Consider the following 16,959-nt stretch of genomic DNA (forward strand, 5'->3'; position numbering starts at 1 on the left):
TATATAAAATCAGGTTAGCTGGGGTAGTTTTTTTCTTTGTTTTTCTTAAATCAGGTTTCATCATTTGAAAACTGTATTTTGTGTTAACGCAGTCTCACTTTATCTGATGATAATTTTGCTTGGTGAAAACGATCTGCAGTATAATTGTGAACCACTGCTCTAAACGAAGGACCTCATGCCTGGGAACCACTGCTCCTTGTGTGCACAATCTGCACTCCGACCGTCAAGGTAGTTTTCCTTCCCACTTGTGAGGCCACTAGTTTCAGGTCAAGAGGAACAGGTATCGTTTCCCTCTAAGTTACGGGATGAGTGCTATTTTCCAGTCAACGTGGCCCACATCCACTGAGACAGAGCTTGAACCACAGGTTGTTCTCTGATAATTTGCTGTGCACCATTTGTCCACTTCTGTCGTGTGGGTAAATACCACACAGAAAGCTGTAGCTACAACTTCTGACACGATGCATGTCTATGGGGTTAGGTAAAAAAAAAAAAAAAGACCTTCAAGTCAAACTGTTTTTAAAAATATTTATTACTATGCTTGAAGAAGTTAAACTATACAATATTTCACAAGGAACAGAGCAGAGCAGTCTAAAAGGCAGAATAAACAAGAGATGTGCTAATTACACATGAAAACAAAACAAAACAAAACAAAAAAAACTGGCTTAGAACCAATCACTGTTGTAAGTTATCCTTTTCTGTAAGCATGTGTCTTTGGTCGTCTTTCTTTGTCTTGCATGTCATGTATTGAAAACTATAAAGTAAATGAGCTGCTTTAAGAGTGGATAACCAGAAACTGTCCTCAGTGCCAGTTAAAAAAAAAAAAGAAGAAAGAATTACTGTTGGCTGCAAATAAGTATTCATTCACACTGGCTTATCTCACAGACGTATCAATGTTTGTCTTAGGGGCCATTCTTCCTGTGCACCTGTGCTAGTACTTCCTGTCTCAGTTTGCCCTCCGCTCCGCTCATCTCCCCCACCCTCAAACCGCATCCTTCACACTGTCACAATAATATTTGCTGAAGAAGAAGAAAAAAAAAAAAAAAAAAAAAAAAAAAAAAAAAAAAACTCTTACTACCCAGTCCCTGATACAACAAGCATGTAAAATCTTACAGGGTCTTCCCCATCTCAACCCCTCAGTGCCTAAATTAATCATTTACAGTACACATGGCTGCAGCAATATTAAGGCACAATACAAATTCACAGCTTTACATTCACATTAATACCCTTCCTGTTTATGTGATTGTGTGGCGAGTTGGCATTTTTGGCATGCTTTTCACTCCTGAATATGCTGTATGGGTCTCTGGGGAGGATAGTCAATAGCGGGAGCGGTGTTTGGTTCCTGAATGTGATCGTAGGCTCGCAGGTAGTGCCCAGTGTTCTGTTGGTAATAGTAGACCAGTTTCTTGGCAAACATTGGCTCTATCTGAAATGAAACGAAGCACACAACACATAAAAGCAGTGATTAGAGATAGAAGTGCATATTTATGTATGTTGTTTTCCTGTCATGTTACGTTGTTTTGCATTTATTTTCTTTTTTCTTTAAAATGCAGACATGAGTTGCTTTAGCTGAGAGTCTTATTGGAGTGCAACTTATTAGACGTTGCACTTTCTTTATTCAAAGACTTGTTCTAGTCATTGGTCAGATGTTTCAACTACTATTTATGAAAATACTTTGTCACTAACAAGTGCAGATCATAATATAGATGCATGTTTCAAGAAGGCGCAAAAATGAGTGAAATTTATCGGAAGATTTCAACAACTCTCACTTTCCACAGAGCACAATAAAGCAGTCTCACTTCAGCATTTTGTAAGGACAGTACTATAAACTCTAAAAAAAAAAAAAGAATCAATACCTACTCGAAAAGTAAATGTATCTGTTTTTATGGTTTGCTTGCAATCCATTTAGCTTCTTGTTTTCTCAATTTATCTGAAGATTGAGATGCAATACACAATCTCGAAACTCTCATTTGTGATTTTTGACTGATATGTTTTTGATCGGCTTTAAAATAATGAAATAAGATCACATCAACGCACAGAAATCAATCCATTATCAGTAAGTAGGACTACTGCTGGCTAGGGACCAAATAAGTAGTTGTCAATTGCCAAATAAACATTAATTAGAATGTTAAAAGATCCCAAGTTGGCTTGAAAAAATGTTCTGTCCACACATCAGTTTATTTAAAAAGATACTATTGATTCTGCTTTGTTCATAATGTTTTTAGCATCTTCACTGCTTTTAAAACCTGATTTTGTTTATAAGGTAAAGTTTTTGTTCTTGTTGTTTTACACTTACCTGCGCTGTGATGAGCTTCCTGGGGCGTTGCGGGTCTGGATATTCGTCTCCAAAGCAAAGAACAACCTGGTGTCGTGGTATGTGACGACCATTATGGACAAAATCTTGTAGATCTGAGAGAGGATCAAGAGAAGATGAGTGCTAACTTTGACATTTGACCCCACAAAGACACTGACGTGTCACACTGAACATTTAAAAAACATTAAAAAAAACAAAAAACATTTTAACTGTATGTCATATCCTCAGTCACAAAGACGTTTCTGGTAACTACTAGTATGTTTGATGGAAATTCAGAGCGAAATGGCATAAAAAAAACGATCTCTTGTGTGGTGTGGACCACATGTGGGTGGGGACTCCACACACTTTGGCCCCCTGATGAGAAGACGAGCGACGTCTTTGTGCTACTTCAACGCTAAGAGAGGGAATTACCCAACTCGAGCACCTGCAGCATCTCTTTCATTTTGTCATCTCATTCCCAATGACCTTAACTGTTGTTTTTGAATGGCTAGTGGAGCATTGTTGCTTCAAAACCGTTTGCTACAAGGCAAAAATGTTTGATCTATTTACAGGGGAAGGAATCTGTATTTAAAAGGTGGGAGAACTACTCCTGCAGCATTTTTCCCAATGCTGCAGGAGTAGTTCTCTGATGCTTTTTATTATTAACTTCAAATAGTAACAGTACAAATGAATGCTGCACAAAAGCAGTCTAAGATTTATGGCATAAATAAATGTTAAAATCTTCTGACCAATTTTAAAATGTGCAAAACACCTGGAATAACCACACATACTGTGCACCTGAGTAGACTCGAACAATAGTTGAGGAAGATTTTCTATCGCATTTCTTTTGTAAATTGCATTATCAGCATCCATCCGATATTTAGTCATCAAGAAAATATTTCGTTTTATTAAATTTTCTATTAAGTCATTAACACTGATTTGTGAATTGCTTAAGAACAAAAACAACGCAACAAACGTAAAGTATGAACTGGCATCATGTCTATAAAGAAACTACTTTCAGGAAGTCTGGCGTTTCCACAAACATTGCCTAATTCAAGTGTCGATTCTTGAGCCGCATCATGAGAAAACGTCAGACACAACTGGGCAAGCATGAAATAATATGTTTTCAGTGAGATTGCTCCCATAAGAGTTTTCAGACAAGAAATTGTCATATCTTAGCAGCGCTACGTGTACTGAAATAATTTGAGGAAACTGAGCGTCCAAGGGAAGAAAAGAAGAAGTGGCAGGCCCAAAATACTAGCAGATTAGCAGCATCTGAAAAGGCCGAGAATCTGTAAAAAAAATCGCAATGATCTGACGCAGGGCCTCTGAGATGTGTCATCTACGAGTTGATGCGAATGCTGCAAACGTCTGCATGTTTCTGCTTACCAACAAGAAACTGATGGGTGTCGAACAGTTTGCACGGTTGCTCCTTCTCCAGCTTGTTGGGCTTGTCCACATACGGAGCCAGCGGTCCTTCCCAGTACACCCGTCCCTGACACAAGCGCTTGGCATACAGCCCGTCGGCTGTCAGCCACAGGAGCACCCCTTTCTCCAGGATGTTGGGAAGCAGCTCGGCTCCTTGCCTCTGAGACTCGGGGTAGGGAGACGGAAAAAGAACCACTTCTGCGCCGCTGTGGAACCTGTCCTCTGAGCATGGAGAAGAGGAGGAGGAAGAGGAGGGAGAAGACGGAGAGGTGGAGGTAATCCGACAACCTTCTGGAGTGGTGACAGTGACTTCCTTCACCAGTGTTTCTCTGTAGTAAAGGGACACGTGGAGGCTGAAATCTGTGAGAAGGAAGGAGGGAGGAGTGTTTAAATGAATGGCATCAAAAGGAAAACGACAGGAGCTTGATCAAAACTCAACCCACAGCAACAACGCTGAAATATAGAGCATCACTCTATTCCCTCAGGTCTTTTTAGATTGAAAACTGTGCACAGACACATTAAAACCATCAGTGAGTCTTTCTGTGTACAATGTATACTTTGTATTTGTAGATGTTGTTTCACCTGACATGGCATTGTTGTGGTCCATTGTATACATTGGTGGCTGAGACTCTGAAAAGTATGTGTGGAATGAGAGCTGGAAACCTGGAATTGATAAATAAAGAGGGTAAATACACTGATTGACGGATCAAATGAAAATTAACAAAAATGTCAAAGGTTGTCAAACTTCGATTGTACAACTAATATTTGCAGATTTATTTTAAACACTCCATCCCCAATAGATATCTAAAGAACGTCTGATTTTGTCAAGATACATGCTTAATCCATAATTTTGTCAAAAAAGTAAAAGGTCAAGCTGACACAGGAATTCATCAAAAACATAATAATTACTGAATGTGCTTTTTATTTTAAATTTAGATGTCATTACTTTATATCAACAGCAGATAAATAATATCATTTACAGATAAATAATTTTGTATATTAGACATGTAACATCTTAAATTACTTGAACACAAATATTAATTTGTCTTTACATGATGACATAAACAAGCACATATTTCATCATTTCTTTCTCCTTTGACTCGACAACATCATGCATCTCAATGTCTTTAGCTGCGTTTAAGTTCACAGTAAAAGTAACCTCAGTGTAATATGCAAGAAAAAAAAAAGGCAAACAGAGCCAATTGAAATCCTGCTGCATGCAATCCAGTTCATTTCAATTGTATGCTTGCTTACCAGTTTCTGTGTGCGAACTGGGCCAAACTCGGCTGATTGGCGACTGGTAGTGGCACTGACCATACGGCAGGTCTGTGTGTTGTCCATGGTGATTTGCATTAGGAAGAGAATGTTGCTCTGATGGTGCGTGGTAATCTCTCCAGTCCCTTCTTTCTGGAGAAACAACAAAGCTGGGTACCTGAAGTGGAGGGGGACAGGGGCTGTCACTCAGAAAAAACATCCGTTTCTTTCTTTGTAAAGCTGATCGCCTTGTGGGGTTTTAGTTTTTAGAATCGTAGCTAAATCTACTGACCTGGTTGTGAAGTGACGGATATGGCGGAACGTATCCAAGCGGGTGAGACGGTGTCTCCTCCACACGGTTCATCTTCATACCTATTTACGGTCAGAAATAGACACGACAAATATTTTGCCTTCAAATCTCAAAAGAAATAAAAAATTGCATCCAGATTATTTCATTTAACAGAACTAACTGATTAACAGCACTCAGTGAGTTAATATGGATTTTGCAATAATAATCAATAATGATACTGTGGCTCAGTCTTTGTTTGATTCACAGAATAAAGATGTTTCGTGCAGAATAAAGGTGTTTCGTGCAGAATAAAGGTGTTTCGTGCACATGTACAGTTTGCTCTTTTTATTTAGGGGATATCTTGCAGAGTGCAACGGAACACAGAGTGCATCAAGTTAGTCAATTAACATAAAGTCCATGCAGCCAAAGCTGCTCATGTGTGACAATGGCTGTTGTATGATGGTAGAAACTTAGTTATGCAAGGCTGAGGTTGTCTTGTTGTGTTCTGTGCACTCTGCGCTTAGTAACCGTAGCCCTCTAAAAAAAGCACTACGGCCTTTTTGGTTCATGCGTTTGCTTCCTGTGCTTCCTGCCTCACCAGAATCAGCAGTGGTGCAAAATGTATGTGAAAAATAACCAGCAGAGTATAAACAGTGTTCGTTGCTGTGTAAAACGCGGGCGTACTTCAAGCGTTTTTTGCAACTGCACGGGCTCGTAGCAGATTTTATGATTTGCTTTCAAAACCTAACCACAAATCGTCTTACACTTACCACTTTCTCTCATCTTCAATGCACATGTAATTGATCTACATGTTGACTGCTAGGGTTGCATGAACAGCTTTTAGCACTCACCCTTTTTGGTCCCCTCTGGGATGATTCTGTAAACTTTGTATGGCTCTGAGATGTCCAGTTGGCTTCTTTCCACTATTTCATCAAAGTCGTTGCTCTTGTTAAGGGCACAGCGTAGTCTGGTTTTCCATGTGGGGGGATCAGGTTTGTCAACTCCTTCCTTAAACTTTCCCTTGAACATCGCCCAAGCCTGTTAACAGCAGAATCACAAAATTCAAGAACTGATTAGATTTATTTCTAACTTCCTCTTTCTCTGGGACAAACTAAGTTGAGACTATGTTAATCGAGCAAAAATTAGCTTTTGCTAAGGAAAATCTTAAAATTTACTAAGGTTTTTTTTGATTGTTTAATTTTTTACTTGTGAATTTTGTGCATTATATCTGCTTTTGCAGCATGAGGCAGCAGGTAAAGACAGAACTGCCTGACCTTAAAGAGTGCAGCATCCTCCTCTCTGTTGTAGTCCTGTTTTCCTGCATGTTTCCATGGAATCCTAAAGATGGTTTTTTCCTCATTTTCCCAAACCAGGCCAGGATACCTCCTGCTGTCAATCTGCTCTATGAGCCACTGCCTCAGCTTGCCATTGCCGCAACTGCCCGACAGACCACCGTCTTCATCCAGGTTCATCTCTGCAAACAAATGAATTAAAATGAGATGCAGAGCAGAAATGGGGCAACATTAAGATATTTACAATTACACCTAATGCTTCCAGGAAAACTTTGACAAACAAATAGGATACAAGATGTTGAGTTGCCAGATTTAGTTTAGGCGAGTTATAATTGAACTTTCCAGTTAATCGTATGCAGTATTTTAATGTAAGAGCACCAAATGTTCATTTAGTAATAAATACAAACTGGTTTCTAGGCCACCTGATTTGTCGTTTGGAGTACATCACATCACATCACATCACATCACTTTGGTTACATGCCATCCATACATTCACTTCTGTGCATGCACATTTAGAGTTTAAAGGATGAAGACATGGATGCTGAAATGAGTGATTTTCCTCATCACGTTTGATGGTTTTGTCAAAATAAATAAATAAATAAATCTGACTCATTTATGTCAAATGCGTGAATAATTCATCAAGCTATGAAAAGCTTAAACACAATAAATGAAGGAGGTTAGAAAATATTTTAAGTGGTGACTAGGTATTACATTATAATCTTAACAAGAATGCTTGATGAAAGTGTAGCGTTTTCTTCCCTGAGTGTAGAAATGTTCTCCTGACAGAAACTTTTTTTTTTTGTTGACCTGATGCAGTAAAAGTTTGCATTCTGACTATAATTTGAAATCAATCTGCTGCAGCTTACCTTTAGAGATGTAGGGTCCACCGCGGAAATCTCTAATGCGGCTCTCGGGGTCCTATAAACGTTATCACGTCTTTTTTTTTTTTTTTGCTCACTGGGAGGAGTCTGTCGGAGGTTCAAGAGGAGATGAGGAGCAAACGCAACTTCTTTTCTGTAAAACTCTCAACTCAACCCACGCAGCTCTCAGGTGGGGAATCCCTTTAGCGACACCCTGAGCGGAGGAGATCAGGACGAAATGGAACAATCATACCTGTACAGTCACATGAATATCCCCCGTGTTTATTTTATAACACCATTCAAGTCCAAACTAGTTTCAACTGCAAGCTATCCTTTGTGGAAATACGTACAAAACATGTAACGTTAACATAATGTTGAATTCATGTATGACATCCGCAAAATACGTTAATAATAATAACAATAAAAATACACACATTTCAAAATTTAAAAAAAAACGCACACACGCCACAAATCAGACTTTGTCCATTAGTAATACTGCCACCCAGTGGTCGCACCATGTCATTATGCCAAATATATAATTCATGGTAAATTTTAAAAGTAAAATATAACTTTTATTGCTGTTCTGCAGCTTATGAAAATAACTAAACCCAAATCTTATAAGAGGGTGTGATCTTGATGTTTGTAATGCCACCATGCATGACCTCCCTTGCACATGAGACAAACAGGAAGAGAACCAGGAAACCAAGTAACAAAAGGCGTAGAGTGTCTTATCACCTCCAACATGACAGACCATCGACCGACAACCTCTACACAAGCAGTTGGCTTTACTTTTTTTATTTATCAATTTCAGATCACACAGACACATTGGGGAGAAAAAAAAAAACATTTGCAAGTAAAAAAAAACACAAAACAAATCTTAGAAACAGTTCAATTCTAGAAACAGATGCAATGCATGTAAGAAGTCCATGACAGTCATTGAATTGAATGTGTAGGAAAGATTCAGAGAACAGTGCATTTCAGAGTGTGTTAGACTTCCACCCGGGTGCAAACCTCTTCAGGATGCCACAGTCAGTTTGGTTGAGCTGCAAAAGATCTCAGCTGAGTTCAAATACCTTCAGGAGGAGTAGACACATGGTTTTCCATTCCCACCTTGTTGACATCAGGGAAGCCTGCCCAGTAGCTTAAGGATCTCGGCAGTATCATTGAAGGGGTTGTCCTTGTATGTCATTTGAAACCATTCCCTGAACTTAAGGGGGAGAGAAAGAAAGATTGGAGTAAGGTAAACAAAAACTACAAAACATGCACAGATAATTTTCAATTAGAAACTCACTTTTTTTTCCCCTAAATCAGATCAGTTGTATGATCTGCAGGTCTGAAAAATCTGATTTCCCCCCCGCCCCTATCTTTATTACTTGTATGAAAACGAAGAACTCCCATTTTTTTTCAATCTATAAACCCACCAACTAACAGTATGCAATTAGATGCACTTTTTTAAGTCAAAAGTGAGTGAGGTTAAAGATGTACTTTGACACATGAACGGCATTGATCACCCATTTCCATCACTTTCTTTTGAATCTGAAGCTACAATCTCGAAGTCTAAAAGGATCCAAATGTTTTTTTTTCTCTGTTTTATGTGTTACAAAAGAAAAGAAAAGAAAAAAAAAAAACAGCAATTACTTTCTCATACAACCTACCTCTTCAGCTTGAGTATCCTCAAACTCCTGCAGCTGCCTCTGGAAACCCAAATTGGGGTTGGCGCAGGGCCGGACGACTCTCACCGCATTGAGCGCGTCCTGCCAGCCCAGGCCTGTCAATGTCATGATGTAGGCTATTACCAGGGTGACGCTGCGAGACACGCCTGCCAAACTGAGGGAAAACCAAACTACATGACTTTCACCTTTCACCAATATGCCATATACCTGCATTTTGGTAAAAACAACAACAAAAAACTACATTTCATTAATTATCTGTTTGAATTAGGTAAAACAGAAGATATGTTTTTTAAAATTATACACACTGAGTTCATTATATATTATTGTTATCTCACAAAATTCTTCTAACGACTACATTTTTGAAATTCAATCTGTTCTGTTGCTGTTCCACCACCAACCTACAGAAAACTGTTCAAATGCTAAAAACACAAATGTGTTGTATTTAAGTTTCATTTAAATTAAACATGTATTTCTGAATATTATAACAGCAAACAAGACAATAATTCTGCAATGAAAGAGCTGCATATCATTTCATCAGCAGGTCAGCAGATGTGACCCGTTTTAGGGCGGAGGGGTTGAGGAAATAAGAGATGTGAGCAATGAGAGACGCTATAGAGTGAGACTTTGACTTGACTGGTTGAAAACAGAATATATAAATAACCTACAGAGTGAAGTTTGTGCTGATACAGACAAGTGCCAAATAGTGTATGTGAATTGGAGAGAAAAAAAAGATTCATAATTTTATTTTTTTTAAAACAAGAAAAAAAAAACAAAAGCATGTGGCTTGCATTTGTATTAAGCTCCCCTGAATACATGCCGTGCATGACCACATTTTGTCGCATGTCTCAATAACTGTTCCTATCTTGTGATGAAGTTGTTTTCAAGTTCTTCAGAGTTTGACAAAAACCAATGAAACCAATTCTATTGCATGAATGTGCTTTGTTTTAAGCCACTCTGCTGTAGCACTAGAAGTCTGCTTAGGTTGATGGTGCAAAGGCCCGATCTGTGCAGTGGAAAGCTAACGGATGTTCTAAAGGGTGGCTCCTCCCCTCTGAGTGAAGGGCTACAGCCTCAGACACATGTATGTCTATTTGGTTGGGCTGTGCTGAATGTGAGTTTCCTTCTTGAATTAATAAAGTATATCCATTTATGTCATGTTTACAGAGTCTTTAACAGATTCTGAGAAGAATCTGTTAAAGGCAACTCTGCAGCTCCTCTAGAGGTACCATGGGAAGCTGAATTGAACAGTGCCACACGAACAAAACATGACTTTTGTCAGGTAACAAACTGAAAATGTTGCCTGTTTATTATTGTTAGCAAATGCATTATAATTATCAATATCATGGTTTTGCTTAAATGTATTGAATATGACAAAAAGAAAAATCAAGAGTATGTTCACTTATTCGCAACAAAGTCTTTATATGAAATGACATATTATATTTAAAAAAAAAGTAATTTAATGAATAACATGGACATAATGTACCTAATATCTAAACTCTTATGTCTTTATACGTAAAAAAAAAAAATTGAGCTACTCTAAACAGTTTTGGACTTATTTTTCATTACGACTGCACATATTTTTCATAACGACTCTTATTATGAAAGTCTACAGGAAGTTATGTTTCACTTCACTGAGTGTACTGGTTGAAATATTTCATGGAAACGGCCAGTTTTGTTTTGGTAGTCCTCCTGAGTTTTATCTGCAATAGGAATTGTAGTGTCACAGTAGTAAAATGTGAAGTATAAAAAGCAGGCATGCGTTTGCAACACACAGTAAGGATGCAGCAATATGGTTACTGTGGCAACACAATGAATTTGAATTTAAAACAAAAATGAAACTAAATACTCTGTCATGTGTGCTTTCTGAGTAACCGTTTCTCTGTGAGTCAGATCAGAAACATGTCACAATTGTGGCATGTTTCATCACAGTTGTCATGATGAAACATGCGTATTTTTGGAACATGAATGAAAAGTGCATTTTTAGAAGAGGCTTAATTAAGATGCACCCAGCTAAAGCAGTCTCTGAGAGGAGTTTTAAAGGTCGGACTCAGCAGTGCTGTTCAATGCTCGTTTTGTAACTGATGAACAGCTATAGGCCGACATGGATATGGCCGTCTCAGTTAGCAGCATGCATTTTCTGCATATGTCGACACCCTCCTAGATTACACTGGCAAACACAGATGCCACACTCACTGGACAAGCATAATCATGAAGTACGGTAATCTCAGACCAGAACACCCCCAAAAAAAAATGCTTCACTTTCTGCCAGCATTCATTTGAAAGGCAACTGAAACAAAGTAAACTTTGCAGAGTTGAAGATATTCAAAGGAAACAGAACTGAAGAAGACGTTGAAGACATTTTGTGACTTGATACAAAAATGGATATTCATTAAATGTGATACCAATCATATAGTATCGTACAGAGTGACAGACATGGAAAATGAAACTCAGGAACTACTGGGCATTAAAGTGGAAGTAAGATCTAAATACTGACTAAATAAACACATTAAAAGTTTGCTATAAATTAGTAGCTTTTAGAAAAGGTTTCTTTGAAGTCATGTTTTTGTGTCGAGAAACTTTTGACTCGAGACGCCTTTATAAATAGCCAAATGGATTTCTGAGAAGACCCTCTGTCCAACCAAATATAGTTGTACTCTTTTAACACATAAGTGAGCTATCGCACCACACAAACACAATGTGGTAAAACTTGTTACAGTACTTTGTTTTGGGAAGTTCAAGAATAAGCCTTCCTTTTTTCTTTTTAATCTTGCCAGTGCAGAAGTTACACATGGCTTCACTTGTGAGAGCAGTAATCAGATATGTAAAAGAACTAAACACACACTTAAGTTTGTGACTTCATGGAAAATAACATAACTGTGCAAAATTATATTCTGGAATCCAAGGTATGATGAAAGTCATGATGGAAAAGTGATTTTGAACTCACCAGTGAACGAGGCAGCCTTCTCCCTTCAGCCGGCACTCGTGCATGAACGTTATACTCTCTTTAAAGTGCTGAGTTCTAAAAGGGCAATAAAATATGTAAATGAAACTTGTTATTATAGGTCATGACCGCAATAAATATTATGGGAACATCACAAGTTGTACAATGAGAACTATGCACACGCGCTACAATGACAACTAATTATTCGTTTACACATCTGATCACATTTGCAGACTTTACACATTTTAAAAATCTTGCAAAAGGAACGGGATAACAACAAACTTCCTTTGTAGCTCAGCAAGAAGCTCCAGTTTTTCATGTTCAAAAGCCAATTCAAATTACTAAATGTTTTTTTTTTGCATGTATGCAAGGAAATGTTTAATAATCTTTTAGAAGCCCTGTACATCAACCTAGCCTAGCAAAAAATAACGCTGTCATTGCCATCATGTTTTGCTCGTTAAAACTGGCATTTCACAAAAAAACACTAAAAATATGGCAACACTAACTAAAGAAACTTTCATTCACTGTGTACTTTTGTTGATAACTACAAAAAAATCAAAACAAATCCAGGTGGCCGTGGATGGACAGATGGATGGACAGATTTTAGAATCACTGTGCTTACAAATCCTACTGACATAGTTTTACGGTTGTCCCAATGAGCTTCTTTGCATCATCTTGGCACCATTGTCCTCAAAAGAGTAATGTTCATTGTGTGACTTCTGTGCTTGAAGTTAGTCAATTTCCAAGAGATTCTTTGGATACTTCTAACACCAGCATTAGAATTTGCATTGGGAAAAAAAAAACATTATGAAAAAGTAAAACCCCTTACATGTAACCTTTATTTATGTCAAAGGAACAGTTGCTCATCAGCAACTGAATGTGGTTGTGTTACTTTTGCCATGCGAGAGATTGAGTTCACAGTCAAATATTAAACTTGTGAAATCATATCATTTACAAGTTAACTTATGGAAAATGAAGACACCCACAGATCACAGCCCTATGTGAACGCCCTCTTTCTGGTTGGCTCGCCTTTCCATTGTTGCATGCTGAGCTCCGTGAATAGTACTTACAGATCCTGTGAGGGTATGTCTGTTGCTGTAAGGCAGAGATAGGTCATCTCCTGGTGGACAAAGCACACTGGTTACCTGTTGGCTGCCCTTAAGAATTTGGAGTAACATAACGTCCAAATTGTCACAAATATGGTTTCACAATCATACCGTCATTCTTGCAACTGGATTTATTTAAAACATAGGCAAAATGTGGGTGACATTTCAGCTTTTCTTTAATAACTTTTTTTTTTTTTTTCCAATTTGTAAACGAAACAATACAAAACCAAAACTAACACAAAATCAAGAAAAATAAATAAACAAAAAAAAATTGCTGGTATCCCTAACAATCAATTTAAAATAACAGAATATGAAGCATTCACTTGTTTAAGTTAATCAACGTTTCTGGCTTAACACAACAAAAGACTAATTTATTTCAGAGCTATCCTTACGTGTGCAATAATAAATGTAACCGCATTTCAGAATGGCAAAATGTACAGCAGCTTAGGACTCATTTTGATGTTCCATGAAAGAACACTGCACAGTGGATACTGGCTACAACAAGCACAACTGCCTACTCTGACGCCTACACAAGCTGACAGCTAAGCACAACACCATGACTACATCGGCTGCTGATGATTGGCACGGTGCAGGATACTCTGAAAAGCACCAGAGAGAGAACTACAGTGATTGGTGGTTGCACTTCTGGACAGCTTGGTCAGTTGGCTTTCTCTAACTGGAGTCAACTTCTCTTTTGCTACATGTATCTCCCTGCTCTGCAAGAAGATCCATGATTTTAGTAGAACCAGCTGAGAGCCAGGTGTCATCATCACAGGAAAACAGGGGAGCATCTCACCGGTAGCATAGGAGCTGCACACTCGTGAACAGACAGGATGTGTGTAATGTTGTTTCTGGCTAACTGTTCTCTATCTCTTGCATCTGAGGAAAACAGACAGGAGCACAGTAAGCAACATCGAAAAGAGTGGGCAAATAAAGGGACCAAGGAGAAAAAGCTTCAACACACCTTTAAAGTTTCCCAAGTACAAATCTGGAAGAACCTTAAGGAGGGGGGGGGAAACAGCTAAGAATTTTCCAACACCAAAGAGAACGTGATGAATAAATACATCATATCTGGTTAGGTAACTTTATTCTCATACACATAACACACATAAACACGAGAAACTTATTTGCGTAGTCTACCAGCTAAACTAGTACCTTATTGATGCCGTTCCCCATGCCGTAACTCCGAGTCGGAACTCCAACACTACAAATATATAACGCACAGTGTACCCTTGTTCGCTAGAGATCTGTATCCCGCCTTTAATCGCTTCCAAATTCTCACTTTCAGTGAGAGTAAAGGCGGCAGCCTGAATACGAGTGAGGCTGAGGCGATTAAGCAAACTGCCAGAGCTTCTTCACGCAAGGAATGCTGGGAATTGTAGTATCACAGGTGAAACGGCTTTGCAAAGACGTCTTCGTAAAAACTATAATGTCCACCAACAAGAGAAGAGTGATAGCGATGCCTGTGGGACAATGTTGTAGGAACTCATGACTGGCTTCTTAGTAAATACATAATTTTGACGTGAAACTGAGAAATGTTTGAATACAAAACTTCCTGATTTTTATTTTGATTAGATCATGAAAATCATCATAAAGCATAATCTGCATAGACGGGTTTTGTGAATTTTACATTTACTGAGTGCCACACCAAGATCTATGCAAATTTACTGCTGTAACTTATACCCAGTACTGTAGCAAAATATTTACAATTTAGCTACAGTGGTATTTTATGAATGTCTATATTCACATGTGGCATAACCCTAACAATGAGGTTCAGAAATAAATCAGTTAAACATGTTATTGGTGAGATGGTCTGGAGTCACTTTGCTTCATTAGTATCTAGTCAATGTATTGTTGTCAATGAAAAAGAAAAGCCCAAAGGCGAATGTCCAGCCATCAGTTTTTGACCACAAACTCACTTTGGTTTGACAGAAGATCAATGAGCCACAGCACAACAGCAAGTCTTCCGCTAAAAGGTAAAAAAGAACAGATATTCTGGAGGTCAAAGTTGGGACTTAATGTGACTGAGATGCATTAAGTCCCATGTTGATGATGATGTTTGAAGGGTTTTCAAACATCATCATGTTTGAAAACCCTTAAAGGTGGTTGAATTACAATAATTCTGCAAAAATAATCCTCCACAGTGGTATAACAGATTCACTGACAGATTTTGCAACAAAAACAAAAAAATCATATCAAGATGTTGCTGCCAGGGTTGACACAACCAGCTTTGTGGTTTAAGGGCCATTTACTTTTTATATAGACCGAAGTTGGTTTCGATAGATTTTTTAATAAAGATAATTTTAAAACAACTTCCTGTATTTTGTCAGGTTACCTATGTCTTATGTTTAAAAGTATTTGTTGATTTGTGACATTTAGGTGCAAATAAATAAATAAAACTGTAAATAAGCAAATGCTTTTTCACCAAACGTATCAGTTTTACCAGAAAGTTTTACCTGCCTTTGCTTTTCTTTTTTTCTTTTTTTTTTTAATCACAACCATTAACTCACAAGAGCAACCTAATTCTCTCTGAGCAAAACAGACACAGACCGAAAGGCAGTCATAATAGGAAACAACTGTGTGACTTTTACAGAGTGATGGCACATGACTATGCTGCTCTGATTATTATCATCATTTGTAAAAACATCAACAGGAAGTTCTGCTACCCACTGCCCCACATTAGCCTCACCGATTGCTTCTACTTCCTCGGATGCAGTGAGTTGGCTTGGCTAATGTTTGAATGACAGTGGGCGTACGTAGTAGACAAGAGGTGATGGATATCTTACGTGAAGTGCTTATTAAATGTTTGTATTGCATGGTCAACAAAAAAAATCAAATGAACTTCTAAAGAACAGCAAAAGAGTTTGCAAAAATCTAATACAAGTATATAGGAAAAACAAAACATCTGATGATCAAATATGCCACCAAAATTTAGAAGCATAGATTAGATTCCATTATTGCAATCAGCTAACCATTTTTGCTGATGTAATTGTCAGTAACAAAGCTCAGGTACTTGTTACATATAACAGACAGGTGGAGAAGTTTCTCAATAGCCTACAGATTACCAGCAATGCCTGTGAGTAACAAAAAAAAAAAAAAAGAAACAGAAAAACACATAAGCCACTAAACTGACACAACACAAGACAGGTAAATATGATACTGCTTTGTTGTGGCTTTAGTGTGCAAAAAGGAGGAATTTATAGTGTGGGTGTTTGAAGATAGGCAGCCCAAAATGTAGGCCTGCATGTCAGTCTTCGCCCACACTCCCAGAGGTTACAACACAGGTGGTTTCCCGCTCTAGTTTCACATAAATGCTTGTTTTATCAATGAACTAGATTTATTTATTTATTTATTTATTTATTTATTTATTTATTTATTTATTTATTTTTCATTTGAACAATGGTAAAATTCCATTTGTGCTGTGATAACTATATCGAATAGGCCTGTTGTTGTATTTGCTGCATGTACAAGTCTGAAGTCAGCATAATCATTTAGGCTTCTCAACATAGTTTGACAATACACCTGCATGCTAATATATTTGGATTAATGTCGAATCTTAATAAAATAATTGAATACTGTCTTGTAAAATTCTAGTTGTAAAATGTTAAAATAATTAATTTCACCACTAGGTGGCAACAAAGTCACAAACATACATCATTTATTCCACACAGAAGTTAAATGAGAACTTCATCTTGTTTGAGGTTGGTTAGAAAAGAAAAATAATAATAATATTTTTTTTCTAAATTCCTCAATATTATGAGAAGGAATACGTCAGAGATGTATGTTTTTTGTTTTAAATCAAAAGTTTACTGCAGAATAATTTATG

At 37.7% G+C, this 16,959-nt stretch overlaps 2 protein-coding genes across 4 annotated transcripts; both read right to left on the reverse strand.

Moving 5' to 3' along the window:
* Nucleotides 1-511: 511 nt before the first annotated feature.
* Nucleotides 512-7,502, reverse strand: irf4a (interferon regulatory factor 4a). Of its 2 annotated transcripts, XM_007548732.2 has the most exons (9): nucleotides 7,420-7,502; nucleotides 6,536-6,735; nucleotides 6,113-6,299; nucleotides 5,265-5,344; nucleotides 4,973-5,150; nucleotides 4,301-4,381; nucleotides 3,680-4,078; nucleotides 2,294-2,406; nucleotides 512-1,423 (listed from the first exon to the last, which is right to left on the reverse strand). In XM_007548732.2, the coding sequence occupies exons 2-9, from the start codon at nucleotides 6,731-6,733 to the stop codon at nucleotides 1,274-1,276; spliced, it is 1,386 nt and encodes a 461-aa protein (XP_007548794.1). In that variant the 5' UTR covers nucleotides 6,734-6,735; nucleotides 7,420-7,502; the 3' UTR covers nucleotides 512-1,273. The 2 variants fall into 2 exon arrangements, with proteins under 2 accessions (XP_007548794.1, XP_007548795.1); XM_007548733.2 differs by lacking the exon at nucleotides 7,420-7,502 and having other exon boundaries at nucleotides 6,536-7,411.
* Nucleotides 7,488-14,517, reverse strand: dusp22b (dual specificity phosphatase 22b). Of its 2 annotated transcripts, XM_007548735.2 has the most exons (8): nucleotides 14,289-14,517; nucleotides 14,098-14,131; nucleotides 13,930-14,012; nucleotides 13,098-13,147; nucleotides 12,031-12,105; nucleotides 9,069-9,240; nucleotides 8,524-8,620; nucleotides 7,488-8,456 (listed from the first exon to the last, which is right to left on the reverse strand). In XM_007548735.2, exons 1-7 carry the CDS (start codon nucleotides 14,307-14,309, stop codon nucleotides 8,534-8,536), a joined length of 522 nt encoding a protein of 173 aa, XP_007548797.1. In that variant the 5' UTR covers nucleotides 14,310-14,517; the 3' UTR covers nucleotides 7,488-8,456; nucleotides 8,524-8,533. The 2 variants fall into 2 exon arrangements, with proteins under 2 accessions (XP_007548797.1, XP_007548796.1); XM_007548734.2 differs by having other exon boundaries at nucleotides 7,488-8,620.
* Between the last annotated feature and the right edge of the window lie 2,442 nt (nucleotides 14,518-16,959).

The sequence above is a fragment of the Poecilia formosa genome, unplaced genomic scaffold, assembly GCF_000485575.1.
Source record: "Poecilia formosa unplaced genomic scaffold, Poecilia_formosa-5.1.2 Scaffold27, whole genome shotgun sequence".
NCBI lineage: Eukaryota > Metazoa > Chordata > Actinopteri > Cyprinodontiformes > Poeciliidae > Poecilia > Poecilia formosa.